Source organism: Battus philenor, unplaced genomic scaffold (genome assembly GCF_028537555.1).
Source record: "Battus philenor isolate CCGP_79_NKW_IND1 unplaced genomic scaffold, ilBatPhil1.0.hap1 SCAF_24, whole genome shotgun sequence".
Taxonomy (NCBI): domain Eukaryota; kingdom Metazoa; phylum Arthropoda; class Insecta; order Lepidoptera; family Papilionidae; genus Battus; species Battus philenor.
Window position 1 is genome coordinate 10,713,023 of NW_027181687.1, and position 21,146 is coordinate 10,734,168.

A 21,146-nucleotide genomic window follows, 5' to 3' on the forward strand; every position below is an offset into this window, starting at 1 on the left:
ACCGAAGTTATTATAACTACACGGAAATAAAACTTGATTGTAGCAATAAATTAGGTGTAATGTATTTCTTTTTTTTATATCGTTGCGAAAAATGGTTTTGCATGTAAAGAAATTATACTTAAAATTAATGTAAAAGTTTAGGTGATAACATTTGTTCTAATGTGATGACATGAGGTTGTAAATGTAATGATTGGGCGTGGTTACCTTTTTTAAGGTCGTCGAAAGAGTCTAGAGATAGGTCCCACACACCACCACTCTACTCTACTCACCACACCACAACATCCTTTCTTAGGTGGCGGACGCTTGCGGACCTAACCGCGATCAGCGTGGGCAAACCAAGGTTGGATCCGGATCCATCTTTGTCTTGCCTGTGGTCCACGCTGCCGTCCCAAGCCGCACACATAACATCAACACTACACAGCTCTACTCGGGTAGAGCGCTTTACTACGTACGAACAACTTCGTGTAACTAGAATGGGTCTGTCCTGCTTTTGTTTTATTTTTAAGTTCACGAACCCTTCCGCTCCGTGAACTCTCCGATGAAGCTGTAACAGCCCCCGGGCTAACAGCATCAACTTCAACAAGACTAAGAAGAAAGGTCGTTTCTAATAGGTCCTATAGAAAATCTGGTGTAGTCCATCTATGGTAATTTATCAAAAAAATATTTAGTTTATTTTTTTTGGTGTGAGAACTTTTCTAAGAGGAATGTCGCATAAGTTACTTCTTATTATATTAGCTACCCGCTAGTATTAGTCCCGTGAAAATCGATCCAGATATTAGCCCGAACATATAGACAGACAAAAATCAAAAATATATATATATATAATGATAATGAATCAAATTAAAAATAATTTCTAGTTTCTTTTTAAAAGGGGTTTTAAGGACTATTTTCGCATTTGTTGGTGTAGAAAATAACAACGAATGTATTGAAACAAATATTCAAGTCGGGGAAAAAAATATTACATAAAACCTTCACGAACGCCCGCTCCTTGCGTTCAAGATACTGGTTATTGAACTTTGTGTAATATAAATCATTTTTTCTTTTTTTTTTTCCTTTTCACTCGGCGACGTCACGATAATGAGCGATTAGTTCTGCGGAGGCAAGTCTATTTGAATATATAAATATGTATAAACCTTTAAGTTTATTTAAGCGAGGTTTTATGAAAAATTATGCTTCATAAGTAGGACACTTTAGATGAATTTTCAGAGTTTTTTTTTTGTTTCAAAATGAATACTGTTTGAGCTGAAAACGAAACTTGGAAGAAATGGGACATCGAGCAAGTACATCGGGTTGGCTGGTAAGAAAAACATTGACTTATAGAAAAAAAAATCTGAAATGAATTCTAAAATTCACTGCTTTTTAGACCTCAGTATAAGTGATGTATAAAACCCATAAACAAATTACATACTTTTTTAATAACAAAATATCCATAAACTTATTTAACTATGTTACATTATTTCTTTTAACAAAAAACTTCAATATTCTTCGAGCTACGCCCACCTTTATCGGTTTTACTTGGTTATTCTTCTCATTATTTATTCGATTTTGCAAAAAGGCTCCATTGTTCTCTGGATGACCTTGAGGTATTGAATAGCCCATCGTAAACACCCGTCAAACCGTTATTTAATTTAGTTCTAAATTTAAAATTAAAAATATGTTATTCTTATTATTCTTTTCAGCCGATGGACGTCTAGTATAAAGCATAGCCTAGCCTCCCCCAAAGATTGCAGCGATTTCCCCCGTCGTAAGTCCCACTAGTGGGGGGCTTAACCACCTTTCGATTTCAAGATGACTTGTTACACCAGCGATGTCCCTCGTCTTTGCCACTATAAACTAACAATTCTTAGAGATACGCCGGTGGTCTTGGTTCTATTGTGGATCTCATTTCTGGTTCGACCTCGCAGAGAAACTTCGACCATAGCCATCTCCATTACTATCTTGGTGTTCTTAAAATATATTATTAAATATATCTTATTATAGCAATCAAGAATTTTTAAGTTCATCGAAATATGTATAACTTAATTTGTTGACTCAGCAAGTTTTATATTGTATGTATTATATATGCTTAATACGTTGTTAAATTTTGTTTAAAAAGAGCAACTGTTAAGTTTTACTCTTATCAGCAGATCATCATCAAATAATTTATGATTCAAAATGCGTATGCTTTCTCGACTTAAAATATATTGAATTGTAATTAGATTTCATAAAAGGTTATATTGTTTAGCGGTTATCAAAAGTCGTGTTGGTTAATATAGTCCTGCAATAGATGGGCTATGTCATTACACTACATGAAAATGAAAATGTTCCAGCCACCCCAGTTCGGTGTTCCGTCGCCCGCGAGCTATTCATTGTATATTCAGTTTGATCGCGGCCACAAATAACCCTACAGACACTCGGGTCCGCTCGTTCGTGCCGTTTGGATGTTTTAATTGTTTATAAGGCGCCGGAGAGGCTGTGATAAACAACGGCGCGTCAAGTCGTCTGTTACAGGGTCGAAGTACAACGGTTGGTGCTTTATTATTTTTTGAAAGCAATACATTTCTTACAATGACTAATTGTTCATTTAATTTCGTCCTTAATGTATTATTTGAACGAGTTTATGGATGACGTAAATTAATTGTTTTGTATTTTTTTACTTGATGTAATTTTAATTATTATCGAAATTATTTCTGGTGGAAGATGTCCACTATTGGACCAAATATATTCATTAGAGCTGACTATCTTAACAAGGACTATCTACCCTTGTGGGCAAATGTTGCGTATCGACTCCGCTTAATGTAGACAACGGATTGTGGCGACCATCTGTTTAGAACTATATGTATACTGCCTTTCAACTTGCTTCAATCAGCTACGTTTTAAATTAGTTTTTTTCATCTACGGATCTCCACATTACAGATGTTTATAATGATTTTCTATAATCTATAAAGTCGGTCATTCAATATTGCAATAATTATTACAATCTGTGACTCAAAAAATCCACTTGTACACGTTCTGTCCAAATGTATTTGAAATCATTTTTTAATTTGCATATAAGCGCCTTATTCACGGACTTCCTCTATTTTAAACAATGCAATAAAACATAATCATAGTTTTGCATTATAATAAATTAATTTAACTTTATATAATCACGCAGGTTTTAAACGTGTTTTACAATAAAATCCAATGTTATAAATAAGTAATTTGTTGTAATATCGGATTGTAACTTTCAATACTTAAGTTGATTAACTATTTTTTTTAAGGTTCTATTGGATACTGTCTTCTGTTTAATGAAACCCGGATAATGTTATACTTAGGTTACATAGATTCAAAATAAAATCGAACAGCCCCATATTTCGAATAGTGTATTTTCCATATTAAGTGGGGGAAATAATCCGACAGTTTACATGTATATCATCATCGTCATGATTTTATCTGTAAGACTCCCACTGCTGGGCATAGGCCTCCCATAAAGACTTCTAAAAGGGCTAGTTATAAGTTGCATATATCCAGATATTTACACTGAGATTACAGATCGACAAGGGTAGCATACCATCCATGGACAGATGATCTTGTTAAAGTCCAAGGTGATAGGTAGATGATGATGAAAATAATTTTGATCATTTTCTGACAAGTTACATAATACAGAGACAGTCATGATAATCTTATTACCGTTTAGATGTATAATATAATAAATAAAAATATGAAACATCTGTTCGTAGACAAAATTCGCCGAATTTTGTTCTCAGATATAGTGTAAGCATTTGGGAATACACGAAGCCCGTGAAAATGTATAAGTAATTTCTTAAATATGACAATATGATAGATTAATAATATAATTAAACATAAATGAGGTATTATTTTTATGGTTTCTTTTGGTTTTCATATATATATTTTATTTACCATATTTTCACAAAAATCGCGATATATTATCAGCATTCATATGGAACGTAATTTGAGATATTATAGCAATAGCGTATCTACGAAAGATGTTTAAGATGTTTAACGTGAGAATTATATTTTTAATTATTAATCTAGTAAATATATTTTATTCTACTTTACTTTATTGGAGATAAACAGAAATAAAATACATTGCAAACATAGAAATATAAAATTAGTTACAATTGTTACATTTAATGAATTAAAGTCAAACAATAATAAAATAAAACAAAAATATTACTAAACAAGGATCAATAATCTAGCGCGTTCTGCAGAATAGACAGTAATAATTACGAGTCACAAGCCGTCATATTCCAATGAGGCTTAAATTGTATTGTGTATACCCAATAATTTCGAATTAAATTGTCTTTTAAAAGATACACGAGAGCACGAGAATAAATCGATATCCCTAATAAATGAATTGTTGAGGTATTTGCAGTGTTTAATATGATACAATTGGAACTGTGATGTCTCAATATGTCTCAAAACTGTTTTGTGGTCATTTGTGGTCTTCGGCTATGTCTTATATTTACATTTTGATCTATTGTAAAAATGGCGTCCATTTTATCCGTATTTCTGTAACTAGAGTGAGGTAAATCTTTATCATAAAAATTCCCGAACTAAAAACAATGGAACAAACATTCCGATTCTTTTTCTGACGCTGTACTAGGTCTATAAAAATCATAATTTTATTTCAAATAAATAATAAAATGCATTAAATTCACTCGATGTAATATAAATGAAAACAAATGAAATATGGAACGAAAAGAAATTTTATTAACTTATATTCGTATATTTTTAAATGTCATCTTTCTAATTTGAAAACCAGCCAGATGCAAATACACCAAAGAGATTTTATAACAAGTTTAAATTTACAATACGCTTAATAACTTTTGTTTCTTGACCTAATAATAAGCGCAGATGATTTTTATATATATTGTGTAATAAAAAAAGACATTTAGACATTCCGATACGGATATCATCGTGTAAGGCGTAAGGTTTTCACGTTGATTTATAACGCCGAGTGGTAGGCTCGGAGATAAATCGGAGGGTCACATTTAATTAACAAATACTAACGACGCCTACAATGTTATTAGCTTTGCGATTCACACCTTTGGCTTAGTGGTTAAGAATTCACACACGTATATACCACGTTCGATTCCTGGCACCTTCTTTTTAAATGTACAATCGACATACACATCTACCTTGAAACAATATAGACATTGTACTGCCTCTTTATTTATTTCCTATTTACTATATTAAATGAGTAAACTCTATCTCTTATGATAATTGTATATGGATCCTAATTTTAATGCTATAATTATGCGTGCTATTAGTTTAATAAATAGCATTTAGCGTGATGTAGTTATTTTAGTTTTTTTCGCTTGTTTATATCTAATTAATTTACTTCTAATTAATTTTTCCTTTATATATTAGCTTTATATCTTATATTCTATTATCTTATCTATTTTCATTATACAATTTCTGCTTTCTTTCTTACATTATTCAAATTTAATCAGTGGCTGCTGGGAAACCTATATATATTTGTATATATTTGTATATATATGTGTGTATATATATATATATATATATATATATATATATATATATATATATATATATATACATGAACGTCTATGGGCTGAAAGAAGATAACGCGCCACGTACTGGAAAGATCTAACATGATACTCGGTAATAAAGTAGTATGGCTTTTGACAAAGCCCGTGTTTAGTAAATTTCTTGAATTTACTATGATATAAATTTACCGCGTTGCTTGGTAGATTCACATACATTGAACTACAAATTAGTGAGACACTTTATGTATCCTAATAGCTGGTACAGCAATCTTATTTTTATTCTTTAAATTATATTGAGATAAATATTTATCTCGAATTTTTATAGAAAATATTACAAAGAACGAAATATTATGGAAAAAGAGTATATATTTAAATAACTTAAACTTTTAAATTTATATTTCATGTTGTAAGACATTGTGCTCATTCACTGCTACAGTTAGTGCTACGCAAATCGCTACGGATAGTGCTACGAACAAGCCATTTCAATATTTCTTTGGAGATAATAATTGGACAAAGGTTACTATCTTATTATGTTAAAATTATTATAAAAATGTATAAAGAGATACATAAAGTTAACACAAAACATCTTCTTGAGTAGCGTTTTAAACTTTAAAAACTATTTTCAATTGTCACAAAAGTTTGTATTGCTCGTTTCGGCCAAAAATAATACAATAATATACAAAGTGTTATTTACATCTTAAAGGTAGCTCTAGAATTGTCTTATCAGCTATATAGCATCGCTTAAAAGCTATTCATATGTCCGTATACATGTGATATAGTCATTGGTAGCTTTTAGCTACTAACAGTGTCAATATATAAGGTGAGATAGCAATCTAGTTCTGATCTATATCGATTAATTATAGCAATAGGATATCCACTGCGGGGTATTGGAGTTCCTAACGATCTTAATAAGATAGCCTGTCTTGTAGGTAACGCCCTACGTTGCGCTTGCCGTACTGTGATCTGCACGGTAATTTGAGGTTTTCATAGCTGCCACTTGAACTTCAATTATGTGTCTTTGGATTTACTTTCTTCACTTACCTCCCCCACATGTTGCCGAGCAAAGAGAACCAGGTGTTGCGAGCCAGTGGTACCGAGGTCTGGAACAAGAAGACCCATCGCCTCCGCAAACTCCACATTCGTCCACACGCCGGGTCGAGCCGACGCGAAGATCACAACCTACACGCTGTGGACAAGATTAATATTTATTAATTTTCTTATATCACTCAAGATCATGTTTTCTAATGTAGCTCGGATTTATAAACGTAATATTTTTCGTTGTATTGCCTTTACAATGCTAATACAGGCCTTACTAAAGAGTGAGACTTATTGGACGTGAAAAAATTCTTTCCTCAAATATTATGTATAAACTTGTAATAAAATCTCTTTAGTTGTATTTGTATCTGGCCGGTTTTGTAGACATTAAAAAGTTAACGTTTTTTCTTAAAAAAAGATCAAAAGTTATTAAGTGAAATTTGTTATGAGCTATTAGTTTTTCTTTATGTTAAAATGAATGAATCTAATGAGAAAATTCGATATAATTTTTTACATTTTCTCTTGGAAAGGGATTTACAACAAAATACTGTTTTATTTTGTAAGGCAGTAAAAGTAAGTTTTTAAGTTTTTCATAACGGAAAATTTTTTTCGTGATCTATTATAAATAAAAATTATATCTAACAGATGGTTATCATATATTGAGTTTTTGATTCTTTTATCAAAATATTACCTATCTAAAAGAAATCGCATATTGACGAAATGGTTGAATAATTTCGTTTTTCATATAGGACTTCAATCTTTTTTATTTATTTATTATTAAATATTATATACCTTTATATAATATTCACATGGGATCACTTGCTATGGCTATTTATGTCAGCCTAATTCAATATGAACTAAAATTAGATCGCTCTCCCCTATAGTATCAGTTTTCAAACTACAACCTGATTAGTCGATTACTCGATTTTTCGAATCGAACATATAAGAGAAGGAAAATATGCCACGCTTTTCAGTTTTGAAAAGAGCGTTGTCTTTCTCACACATTGCTCTGACAGCTTGTACATGGTGTATTTAAAATCAATTGTATTTACAAACTATAGTATTAACAACGTACTATAAGATTAAAATAAAACCTATTTTTTACGCAAAACCCTGAGGAAAGGTATAAAAAAAGATAAGTCAACGACAATATTCAGATTTCATTGTTAACTTTATTGAATCCACGTGAGCGCACGAAATGATCCGGCATTGTGAAATATGAAAAGTTTATTGCCTTTTTTTATGTTATACGCTTTATTCGTAGCGTACGATTTGATATTTCTTCTACTTATCGATTCAGTTGATTTGTTTTAGTATCACTTTCGGAATAAAGCCTCATGTACAGATTTCTAATAAGACTGATTAGAATCGGTTTACATCTAGAGTCTTCCAATAACCTTATTTTGTGGTTGGATATCTTACACAGTTTGCCGGTCTTGTGGTCTCCATTCCATGACCTTAAAATCCAAGTAGCTATCTATCTATTCTGCGCACTAAGTGGCCTGTCTACTGCTACTTCAACTCGCTAATCTGCGGGGCTGTAGTTGTTACTTTTGTTCGTCTTCTCACCTTCTAATTTTCTCCATTCTTCTCATCTCTGTCATTCGATGAGTGAATATGAGCTTGCAAATGAGAGACGACGTTTCACTACACTAAGTCATTTGTAACATACATTGATCGCTAACTTTCGTTTTAAGAACTGAAGGGTAACAGACGAGACGATGTATAGATCCATATAATAAAGTAATAATAACAAATAATTTTACCACAGGTTACACATTTTGTTATCAAAATAACATCGCATACTGTTAGTGGTACAGTAGACAATAGATAAAAACAAAATCAAAGTAAGCGGTTTAGGTAAAAGAAACAAAAAGTTAAATGCAATGAAAGAGGAAAGTCAAATAACGATGATAATGGTATAAATAAATAAATACAAAGTAAAAATAAAAACTGTAGTAATATCGCTTCCAAAAAACCGCCATATTTAAAAACTCCCGCGGACGTCGTCACAACGCTCATATCCGTTCACTCGTCTCGCTCACTCGCACGGCGTGAACTATACGCGCTCTTGCTTGCACCCTTGGCACGCAGCCAACGCGCAGAACGCGGGCGCCGCCGTTGGTAGTTCTCTGAGAGTTTGTTCGGAACTAGGATTCGATTCGTAACCGTTCGTAGGCGAATTATTCATTTCCGTCCACAAATTATTGTAATTGTATTTATTAAACTTTTTCCAAACCACAAAACTGTAAATAAAGTGATGATATAAATATATGCTGTGATATAAGAATAAAATGTAATCAGAAATGTAGGTGAAGGAAGTAAAGCAAAACAAGAGAAGATCAGAACGTGCAGAATGAAAAATTTGGTGAAGGATGTGATGAAAGAGTGTTGAGTAAATGAACTGGGTTATAAAAATGTTTGAATAAACTATTTACACCCAAAATGTAAAATGCCTGTCTCGTAAATGGCACGGGAACATAAAAATTAACATGTTTACTATTTAGTTTTAATGGCACCAGCTATTGGAGACCCTTTCATACCTATCTTGGAAGGGACAGACTTCGTTTTTCAAATTACAATTTTTTTCAGTTATTTCTTTTGTATATTTCTTCGTTGTGTGTACTTGGTTTGTTTAATATTTTAGTCGCTACATATATCTATTTATATATTCCTGGTTATCTTTAAATTTTCTTTGTCGTTTCTCTGTGTTGGTAATAAACCATGGCGTGTTTGAAAAGATTTTTGCGATACCATTTCGCAGGCTTTGATTAATGTTAAGGTTGAAGTCGCTGGCTATTACCTACAGCTTTTTTTTGCCTCCGTTGTTGGGAACCTTTCGTTCACCCTTACCTTGGAAGGTTCAGGCAAGGGTTTATTTCTTTTGTTTTATTCTCCTGTTCCATAGATCACATTTCTTACGCTCTTTTCGTCTGTCTTGAGTTCTTTAGGGTGTATATAATAAAAATAAAAGCATTAATATATACTAGTCATTTCAGAGAATAATACACTTGGATATATAGAAAAATTATATGACATTAAGAAAAACAATTATCAAAATTTGTTAATAACAAGCCTCCACAATTATGTTATATGACAAGACTAGGCAAACATTTATAATGGAAGCCTAAAAAAGTGTAAAAGAAACTGCCCAAAAAAAAATCAATCTTCGCCGCCCGGTGCGCCGCCCACCGAATTACGCACTAAACAGAACAATTCTTTGAAAATTACTTCAAAGAATTGTTCTGTTTAGTGTCGCCTTACCGCGCCCGCTCTAATGTTGAATATGTCAAGAGCCTAGTGATAGGGAAGGTTTTTTATGTAATCCATATTACACGGAAATTAGCGTCTGCGCCTTTGTTTTTTTAATTATATTTAATATTTTAGAAAGTTTAATTTTTTATCTAATGGATTCAGGCGTTACTTTGCGGAAGTCCATCATAAGTTAGAAAAGTACTAATATATAGCTACTTCCGCTATGTAGCGGTAGTCGTGCAATAAAGTGCACCGCCCGCCAGCCCGCTGGTAAATGCGCGTGCGGCAAACAATGCGAATTACACAACTACCACCCTTAAATCATTCAACACGTGTTTCACCTCATACACGGGGCATCCTCGGGAGTAAAGTTACACCGATTAGTGCCAAACAAACAGTTTTATTTTTTGCTCACATTTTTGTGCCTCATAGTGTTTACCACTAGTAAGTTATTGTAATTATGATGTTTTCTTTTAATCATTGGTGTAGTTTCTCACAACGACTTATATACATTTGATAGTTGTAAAGAGTTAATTATATATTAGTTGCAGCTTAAAAATTGGATTAGTCCGCAATCATTTACGCAACTAATTCTGGAGTATCAATGGAGCCTTTTGCAATATTCAGTAGAAAAGTAATCCCCGCTACGATATACATCCCACATCGGGTCAGGGTGGTCGCGTCCGCACGCGTGAGGGCGGCGAGAAGGAGAACCGCATTTTCCCCCCACCGCCGAGTAGTCCATGCTTCGCATACTAAATCACACGCAGATTAATTAAATACGTATATGGGTGAAGCCTATCTTTGTGCGAATGTTTTCTGTAAACTGGTGCAACGAAGTGGTTTTTAAAATTTCGCGGACCACTCTGTTTCTGTGAACGCATTTCGACGAAGGCATAACCCGCAAGCAAGAAAGAGAGATGGAATGGAAAAGTTATATTATTAATACGACGAATGTGTTACGATAGAATCGATGTATATAGTATTTATATATATGCACATTCTCTCTCTCTCACACACACACATACACATAAACACAAATACATGTATATCTATATATATATTTGAAAAATGAATAAAGAATTTACATATATATATATGTATATATATATACTGTGCAAAATGTAAATTCTTTCATTCTTCCAAACCAATTTCATCCCCTTAAAGTACTCCTCGTCCCAAAAAAACGCACTTTTTTCAACGCTCATGTCGGAAATTTCTTATTTTTGTTATAGCCTTTAAGGCTTTCTTCGACTCAGTTTTTACCTTCTCAATCATGTCCAAACGTCGTATCCTGCATCTACTTTTCTGCAATTAACTTTTTTAAAATTGCTAAATAGGCACAAGTCGCACGGAGCTAAAACAGGCAAATGCGATGGTTGCGAAACGATATCAGAACAATTTTTGAGGTTTTTGGCAAAATTTAATCATTTTTTAAACAGTGTAACTGACGCTTGGCAAATGTTGTAGATAGTCCTACTAAACTAAGCGAAAAACACCTGCCTTTTTATTCCCCGGGAGTTTTAAATAACAAATTGATCTAAAAAAGTAATATATTACCTATTACAATACTAAATTATGTATTTTATAGATTAATTTCTTAAAGTGTTTCAGAGTAAAACCTTAGGGAGATTTGGGTACATCTTACTTGATGTCTGTAAACAAACTTTGTGATATCTATTTCAAGTCTCTTACTTGAACGAACTTTGTCACTTTTATCTTATCAGCAGTTTGAGCTTCTATTCGGATCCAGGGGATTTTATTTGAAAGCTCCACGTCGTGTCCGGCTGAGAAGTTTGTTGAGACACTTTACTTTCGTCTCCAAATGATACGAACTTAAATTTCTGAGACATTGTAATGTATACATTCGAATTTTATATCCATTTGCCAAGTGGCCCGTTTCTTTGAAGTTTATGAATCTCTAACATAATGATTGATAAGGGTACATTCTATGAAAATAAACTTGTGTAACTTGTAATGTAACTTAAAAAATGTAAGTATTATGCGCTAAATCATTGTCAGTATTTAAAAAGATAGTGTAAGAGCACTTCCTTGCCCTCTAAAATAGGATATTGCGTAGCATTTGATATTTATGCAATAACTTTTCCACGTAAATATATATATATATATATATATATATATATGTATATATATATATATACATATATATATTTATATATATATATATATATACATATACATATATATATTTATATATATATATATATATATATATATATATATATATATATATATATATATGTATATATATATATACATATATATTTATATACATGTATTTGTGTATTAAATGTTTTTTATGTATTATTATAAGTATATTTGTATTTATGTGTGTGTATGTATAGTAATGTAAGTATTTATATGTAAGTACAACCTAATCTGCCCTCTCCTACATATTTCTCATCTTCTATCAAAAGGTTGTCTGGTAGAGATCGCCTCGATCGATAAGACTGCCTCTTGTACCTCTACATAAATTATTTCTTTCTTTTAGTAATTATCTATGGTATACAATAAAGTGTTAATAACAATAATGTATATAAAATAGGTTAGGGATTTTTATTTTTTTCATTTTAAATATGTGAAAATATATGGTAACCTTTTAAAAAATCACAAAGACAGCGGCTAATGACAAAAGATAATTAAGACAGTCCAGAGACTTAGTAGGGTATTGCTTTTATAATGCCCTTCGGAAAACGTCACAAATGTAGTTATAACATGTTAAATAATTATAATTAGTCCATTTGTAATTATTAATTAAAGCGACTAATTAACGGTAGTGAACAATTGTTGCATGTTAAACGACTCATTATTTGTGTGCATAGAAATGGATAAAACAAGTTAATTAGGCCTCGAAGTGCCTACATGTTTGATATACAAATAAAAAAATAATTCTCTGTTATTTATTTATTTATGTGCACCACAAGAAAATATTAGTTCTTAATTTAAATTTCATTCTCTTGGAAAATATGGTGTAAAAGTAATAACACATGTTACAATAGACTTCGTCATGATAAAAAACATGTTTGGGCTAATACTCCTTTATATAATACTAGCTGATCCCGCAAACGTTGTTTTGCAAAAAAAAAAAAAATAATTTTCAATTTAAAAATAAGGGTTGATCGTAGAGGGGTGAAAATTTAGGGTTGTATGTATTTTTGTATGTTGTATCGTAAAAAAAAAAACACAATAAATTTCGTCAAAAAAATAAAAAAAATTTTTTAAAGGTGAACAACCCTTATCACTTAGGGGTATGAAAAATAGATAGTAGCCGATTCTCAGACCTACTAAATACACATATAAAATTTGGTAAAAATCGGTCAAGCCGTTTCAGAGGAGTTCAAGTTCAAACACCGTGACACGAGAATTTTATATATTAGATTAATATTATATAAATAGTGACATGTGGTAAATAAAAGAAATAAAAATATATTCGTAACGCCTGGGGTATTCGTGTCGTTTTAGTCGCTTCATCCTATATAGAAGCTTTCAGTAAGTATCGATATCCATGAGGGGATATATCATAATCGCCACGCTTGATGGGTTGGCGATTGCTGTGTGGTATTATGGTACGCAGAGGATGCTGCTGTCCATCCTCTGGAAGTCCATCTCTTTTGTGAGCAGTAGTGATCCCATATAACTAGTATAGAAAGTGGGAATTACATGTGATTGTGATTCGCGGAATCGATCCCGCGACCTAAAATCGCAAATCTCCTGTCCCTTTCAACCAGGCTACCATTGCTTTAGTGAAGATTTCCCCAAACTTATTGTGTCGTAGACCCCTTGCCATGTTTTTCCGTTTTGGGTAGACCTCCTACTTACCTGATATTGATTTCCCGTAAATTTCTAACTGTAGTGAAGTTTAGTGTTAAAAACTTAATGTAAAAACACATGTTAATTTATACATTTATTAGTTAAATTTAAATTAAAACTACTCAAAATAAAATTTTGTTTCTGTTATGTAAAATATACGTAACATTAAATGTTTTATATATTATAAGATAGTATGATGTAAGTAGGTACTATCAGTGTATGTGTTGAGATCCACCATCGTGGACCCCCATTTTCATTTCGTGGACCCCCAATTTTGTTTTTCGCTGACGTAGACCCCTTGCAGGTTGTCATAGACCCCTAGGGGTCAATATAGACCACTTTGGGAATCACTGATCTAGTGTAAGTTTACGTATAAATAATAAAGTTCCACAATTTATCACATATCTTACTATTCTTAGTTTTAAACCTAAAAAATAAATTAATTAAAAATAATACTGTAGCATTGAAAAGTTTTTGTAGATCGAAATGTGTGAAACTTAGTTTCTTGACATATTTACACGGTTGATATTATAATATAATCTAATCTAAAATTGTTAAATTTCATTTAAAAGAAACACTGTTGACTTTCTGGCCGGCTCTTCTTAACAGATCAGCGTCCAGAGCCGATGGTAACTTACTGCTAACAATGTTAAAATAATTGACGTTAGAAAAGTGTTTAACAAAGATATTTTATTTTATAAAATAAAACATCAAATACATAGAGAAAAGATTGATGGATGCCTTTGATGTTTTTAATTATGGAAGGAAAAATAATTTCCAAAAGTAAATCATCGCGTTTTTTCTTTTCTTTAATTGAAATATAAGCATAGACTCCCTTTTAAAACTATCGACGTGTATTACATGAAAATGTAGTTCAAGAGCCTAAGTTATTCAGAGGTTTAATCGATGGAGCTCTCACCGCAAGACGTTAAGCTCACGCTTAATATAACTTGGGGTTGCTTAACGCATGCCCCTGTAATCAACAACACACGCTAATGTCTTACACTCTAAGTTCTTGTTAAGTTGAAATTTAATGTACCGATACGTTACATACTTTACAATTAACGTGTGGAGTGTAAGTTGAGTGCACGTTGCGGAATGCGAAGTGCGGAGCGCAATGCGGAAGACAAAGTGTGGAACAATGATGAGTGCGTTTTGCGGAATGCCGAGCATAGTTTGCGCTGTCAGAGTATATAATATTAACCCTTAAATGCATGAATCTTTTTATTACTTCCGAATAAATTAAATTGGATAGGAATATTTTATAAAGATTGTGGGAAAAATAAAGGAGAATCATAATAATATAAATAATATTTTATTTCAAAAAATATTGTTGATGCATATCTACATTAAACACACCAAGTAATTTGCAAAATACACAATTATTACTAAAATTGTAACATGAAAACATTACACTTACCTTTTATCTTTTTTAATAACAATTTTTCGTTGTATCTTCCGACACTTTTTTGCAAAAAAAACTGATTGTAATAGTCGCGGGAATCAGTATAATAAATGTTTGGCGCCAAACATATGAAATACGATTTTTTTTAAAAACTTCCTGTCAATATTAAGTTTTTGCGTTCATAAATCAACGTGTAAATATCAAATTTATTTAAAAAGTAAAATAAATACAACTCAGGAAAAACATAATGAGCCATAGGCTATTAAAGCGTGCGATTTAGATCTACATCACCATGCATTTGAGGGTTAAACAAGAACCTAATATAAGCTGTGTTTTATTTCTTCAGAGTAATTAGACTGATATATTGTATAAATCAGGGCGGACAGGTTGACAAACAATGTAATTAAGGGGCATCGAAAGACACTGGAACTGTGCTATTGAAATGTTTGTGATTGATGTACGTCCAACAGTGGGAAGCTGTAACAATATAATTTAATTAACGTCGAGTAAAATTTTAGAACGCGTCGAAACATAATAAAATCAATAAGAGCATCGGATATCTTACATTAAAAGTTTTGAGATAGAATTATTATTCTTAGGGTTCGCGACTGTGATTATGCAAATTGCTCACCTCGAACTTTCCACTTAGACAATATATGAAATTATGCAGAATAGCGGAACGAGTCGTAGTGGTGATTCTGAAGTTTTATCACTTTTAGAGTGTCCGCGCGGGACCCGATGCCGGGAAGTTAGGCGCTCGGTACCGAGAGATACGTGACGGCGTTAAAGAATTTTACATCGTAGAATTGTTTATTTTATTTATTTATTTATTTAAAAATTCTTATACAATTTCGTATAACGGCGACCTTTATGCCGAAGATATTCTCTGCCAGTTAACCGTTTGGGCGGCGCAGAGATAAATCGATAAAGGTAGGTAACCTAGGTAAAATAATAAAACGCAAATAATAAAATAAATAAGTAAAATCAAGTTGAAAGGAAGAGAATTATATAAAAACACCTTACATATACTAATGACTACAACTTACTATAGTTATATTTATATATCTGTATATACTATTTATATAAATATAATAAATAATAATATCCAGCTATCACAATGATTCCGTCAGCTTGTCAAGCAACAGCTGTTGAATTGAATTCTTGTTCGCATTGAATGCGCAACGATTCCTGATCATCCTAATATCGAGGGGGGACGCGTTACAGAGAAGAATAGCTTTTATTGAAAAGGATGAGTGAAGTAAAAAAAGGACCAATATATAGCTACTTCCGCTATGTAGCAGTAGTCGTGCAATAAAGTGCACCACCCGCCAGCCCGCTGATAAATGCGCATGCGGCAAACAATGCGTACATACAATACACTTTCAAAGTATAATGGCGGATATTAAAAAACGGAAAGCAAAGTATGATAAAGTTTTATATTAATAAAAAGTAATTGGAGTAATAAAAAGGTCTGATTTAAACATACTAACAAAGCATACTATCATTCACATAATGTATATGTATACAAAAAGATATATGTATATATAGTGTTTAAATGTAAGTGTCGCTCATGGTGGGTGTTATAATAAGGCACAGGGTAACCCAGAGAGTAATAAAAAGGTTTATGCTTGGAGTTTCGTTGCGAGATCGAAAAAAAAAAATTTGAAGGTCCGCAGAAAAACAAAAGTAACAGATGAAGGTCCAAGAATTGTTTGTCTGTAGTGGCAATGACGAAGTGCATTGCTTGTGCAAATGATGGAGGTTGGGATCGAAAGGTTCTCGAGTGGTCATCATAAGCTATGTAATAAAAGGACCAATATTTTGCCACTTTCGCACATGCAGTGGTAGTCGTGCAACAAATGCACCGCCCGCCAACCCGCTGATAAATGCGTATGCGGCAAACAATGCATATCACACAACCGCCACCGCCAAATTACTCAACACGTGTTTCAGCCCTCCACGGGGCATCTTCAAGAGTTATGTTACACCGATTAGTGCCAAGCACAGAGTGAATCATAAACTATGGTATACGCCGCGTGGGTAGACAGCCCACTAAGTGGACCGTCGACTTTGGGGAAGACTTATGCCGTTCAGTAGACATCTATCGACTCAAAAGAAGAAAAAGAAAATGCTATCCCAATTTTTATTATTACCTCTGTAAATACGGCATCAGATCTAGCCGAATAATCTTAATTTAATTTAAATGTAAGATAAGATTTTTTTTTTCAATATAATTCTAGATTCATATATAATTTAAGCAGTATTAAATTTGATAAATCAAACCATAATTGTAAAATTTTTTAAAAGTCCCTTTCGAGTGATTGTAAGGGAATTTTAAGTGGCTTAATAAAAAAATATCTAAAGATCGTATTCGCAGAAAAATAAAAATAGTGTAAAAAATAGTTTAAATATAAAATAATACGTTACTAAAAATAATTATGTAGAAATGTAATATATATTGTTACAAAACACGAGTTACAGAACCCTCTGAACAATAAACACTGAACTCTAGAATCAAGAACACGCGTGACCTTGAAGTTATTTACAGATATGTGTACGGTTCTCGGAAATTCTAACCGAGTACTATCTCGAACTTACTAGAACCTTATCCGTAGTATAAATAAGTGTACTACCCATATCGAGAGTTCAGAGTTGTTTTTCAAGTTATAAAATTAAGATCTACGATTAAGATACAAAGTGACTATTTGGTAAGTTATTTGGACAGTGATTTCTTGAGCGATTTGGAAGCGTAGTTTGTACTAAGCGAAAGTATACTTTGTGTTAAAGTAGGATGACCATATGATTTGTGAATAAAGGGCTCCTTGTGAACAAGTGGTGTTTCATTTCGAGTCAGAACCCACAGTACGTAACAATATTGTAACATAATTCAATTGACGTGATGGCTCCGTCAGCTTGGTAAGCAACAGGATTCGAAACTCTTTTGTTTTGATAATTCGAATATCGAAAGTGGCATTTTAAAAATAGAATTTTATTACAATAATATAAATCATTTGAAAAACAAAGTAGTTGATGAAAAAACTCTTTAAACACGAAACATTTTATAACAAAGGCGCAGATATCAGTAAGTCAGAAACAGTGAACCTCATTATACAGTGGCGTGTATCATTGGCACACATCATCGATAATTCAACAGCTTCCGTTAATTCCGGTTGGCGGGCGGCGGGTACAGGCTGGAATTTCCGATTATCATATTTAAGTAGGAAAAGCCACGTTCTATTATTCCGGTGTTGCCAGTCTTAATTAATATTAATGTTTTATTAAGCAGGTCCCCTGGTAGCGCTAATGTTTACGATTTTATTAATTAATTAATCATTTTGATAATTATTACACGACATAATATATTGATAATTATTAGACTCTGTGTTTGGCAATAATCGGTGTAACATAACTCCTGAAGATGTCCTGTGGAGGGGTGAAATACGTTTTGAGTGATTTGGCGGTAGCAGTTGTGTGATTTGCATTGTTTGCCGCATACGCATTTATCAGCGGGCTGGCGGGTGGTGCACTTTGTTGCACGACTACCACTGCATGTGCGGGAGTGGCTAAATATTGGTCCTTTTCTTACTTAGGATAGACTTTCGCGAGGTAACGCCTGATTCCATTAAATAATTATGACACGAGCCCGTAGACGCGGCGAGGCTATGTCCCCCACTAGGTAGAAGGTTAAAGGTAAGCTATGGTAAAAGTTAAGGCAAAGGTGCGGGCGGACGACCGTTCATAGTGGCGATGTTTGAAGGCTGTGCTTTACAGTGGGCGTTTGTCGGTTGAAAAAGAGAAGAAAAATGATAGATCCTACTTTGTTAATACCATCAACTACACTTCATTTAATAGGTAATAGAAATATTATGTACATTATCTGGAAAACATCTATACTCGATTTTTTAATCATATGACTCCTGTTTTTGAGGGTCTTTCATTACACCTACTTTCTATGAAACAGACTTTATAAATTAGTTTTATTTTATTATTATTCTACATTCTCTTTTGTCTTTAACTTTATATTTTATTCATACTTTTTATGCTTCAAATGATCTATCATTATCTGTACAAACATTGAAAAAAAATTTGTACTTTTGGTTACAGTTCAATAGATCGTTATAAGCAGATGGTAAAAAAGTATTGACTCATGTTGTTTGAGATAATGTTAGTACATACGTATAATTTATACAGAGTTATTGATTATATATTAAAAAGCCTTAAAGTGATCAATGTATAGCTTATTATCATCGAAGCCTTTAAAGTTACAGCTGTTTTCAATCACCGTATATAAGGTAATCACTGTAAAAAATGTTACATTAATTTATTTTATTTTATTGGAGTGCGATATGAGAGAATCTCCTTTAAATACAAAGTTTGCATATAGTGAACAATAATTTAATTTAATATGTTATAATTCAACCGATGGTTGTTAAAGCCAAAAGGTTCTAGAGTGGCGAATAAGAGGTTGTTGACGCGGCATTTGTGGCCTACAAACCCCCTACTAGCTGGTCCAACAAAATAGTCATAATTCACTGACAACATCAACTATAATAGCGGAAAAATAAAAGTAAGTAAAGTATAATAAAATTCAACAGCAATAAGAGAGGGAGTTTCGGATTCGATTCGAGGAGCATTGCAGAAAAACCAAGTTCAACGACCAAAGTTTAAGAATTGCTAGTTTGTAGTGGTGATGATGAGGCATATTGCTGGTGGAACCAATGGACGCTGGTGGCCGGATCGAAAGGTTCTTGATCAAGGATTCAATTCCCCCGAAAATTCTCTCAAAGATGGTCTATGCCTTACAGTGGGCTTCTATCAGTTGAGAATATAGATAGATCGATATAATAATCCGAGTTTTGTTAATAATATTTATTAATATATTTTATTACTTTAACAATCTTTAATATGTATTAGTTGATTGCAAATGAGCCATACGTTCACGTTTTTAAAGGTTTTACACCTTTAATGTATGTCTTTATACATTTTTTATCAGTTAACTAATAAAATCACCTGAAAAGGTTCTGAATGTTCCAAAAAGGCCTTCTGTATAGGTATATTGTGTGACAAATCACCTTTAAAAAATGAATTAAAAAATCCGTTCACTTTCAATCATAAAAATTGGCTCACAATTATAATCTATAGATTGTACGAGAGAGTGCCACGCTTTTTATTTGCAAACAAAAAAAAAATAGGAATTGAAACCTTGTGACACAATGCTGGGATCCGACCTGACATCATCAGGAAATGGGGACGCGAAATAATAAGGCCCGTGTGTGGTCCAAGTCACAAGATTTATTTATATTTCTGCACATTACCCGAATCAACTTCATACTATATAAAGTTTAATGTTAAAAGGCTTACGGCCTGCCACAGCCGAAAACATATTAAAATTATACAGAATAGTTATTTTATTTATTCTTTCAAAATTTTATTAATAAAAATCGATTACTTAAAAAATTCTGCCAAGAAGTTGCATAAACGACCTTTTTAAAGTTGCCGGGTAAATTCACTCCCTTAAAAATTTTACTTTATACTAATCACCCTGTATAGCTGGAGCCAGATTTACGGAAAACGTTCAATGCTTTATTGAAAATTTAAGGGTGGAGGACTATTTCCGGCAGAAGACATCCTGTGCTTAAAATGATGATATATGTAGTATAATGTATAGACTATTAAAAATATATTTGTTTGCTTTAATCTGTTCTTGCCACTATATCTACCAATACCACAATACGATCGACAACCCGCCTGCCTAGCGTGGCGATTGTGGTATATCCCACAATAAATATCTTTGAGCGATGCCTAGGTCGTGCAGTGAGCGACTATTAGCTGAAAATAGAAGAAGATCATTATGTAGCCATATTTCTCGCAGTGATAACTATAGTTTAAAATGCTTGACAGTGATTGTGATAGTGGAACAAAACCAAGAGATTAAGTTACTTATTCTCTTACGAACACTTAGCGCCATCTGTCGGCCTGTATATATATACGCTAAGGCTACCGTAAATAAATAAATCACTATAAGAGAAAATATTACTTTTTTTGTCGGTATTCAGTATAAGAAAATTACTTTTATCATTTATTTTTGTAATGTGTAATAAACGAGTTTAAGAATGAATAAATACATT

The 21,146-nt window shown here is 32.7% G+C and overlaps 1 protein-coding gene across 1 annotated transcript in view; it reads right to left on the reverse strand.

The window, feature by feature from the left end:
- LOC137924533 (protein madd-4-like) overlaps positions 1-21,146 on the reverse strand; it is a 187,099-nt gene that overhangs the window by 56,555 nt on the left and 109,398 nt on the right. Inside the window, exon 6 of the mRNA XM_068767922.1 lies at positions 6,534-6,678. Coding sequence (XP_068624023.1) covers positions 6,534-6,678 — 145 coding nt within the window. The remainder of the gene's footprint in view (positions 1-6,533; positions 6,679-21,146) is intronic.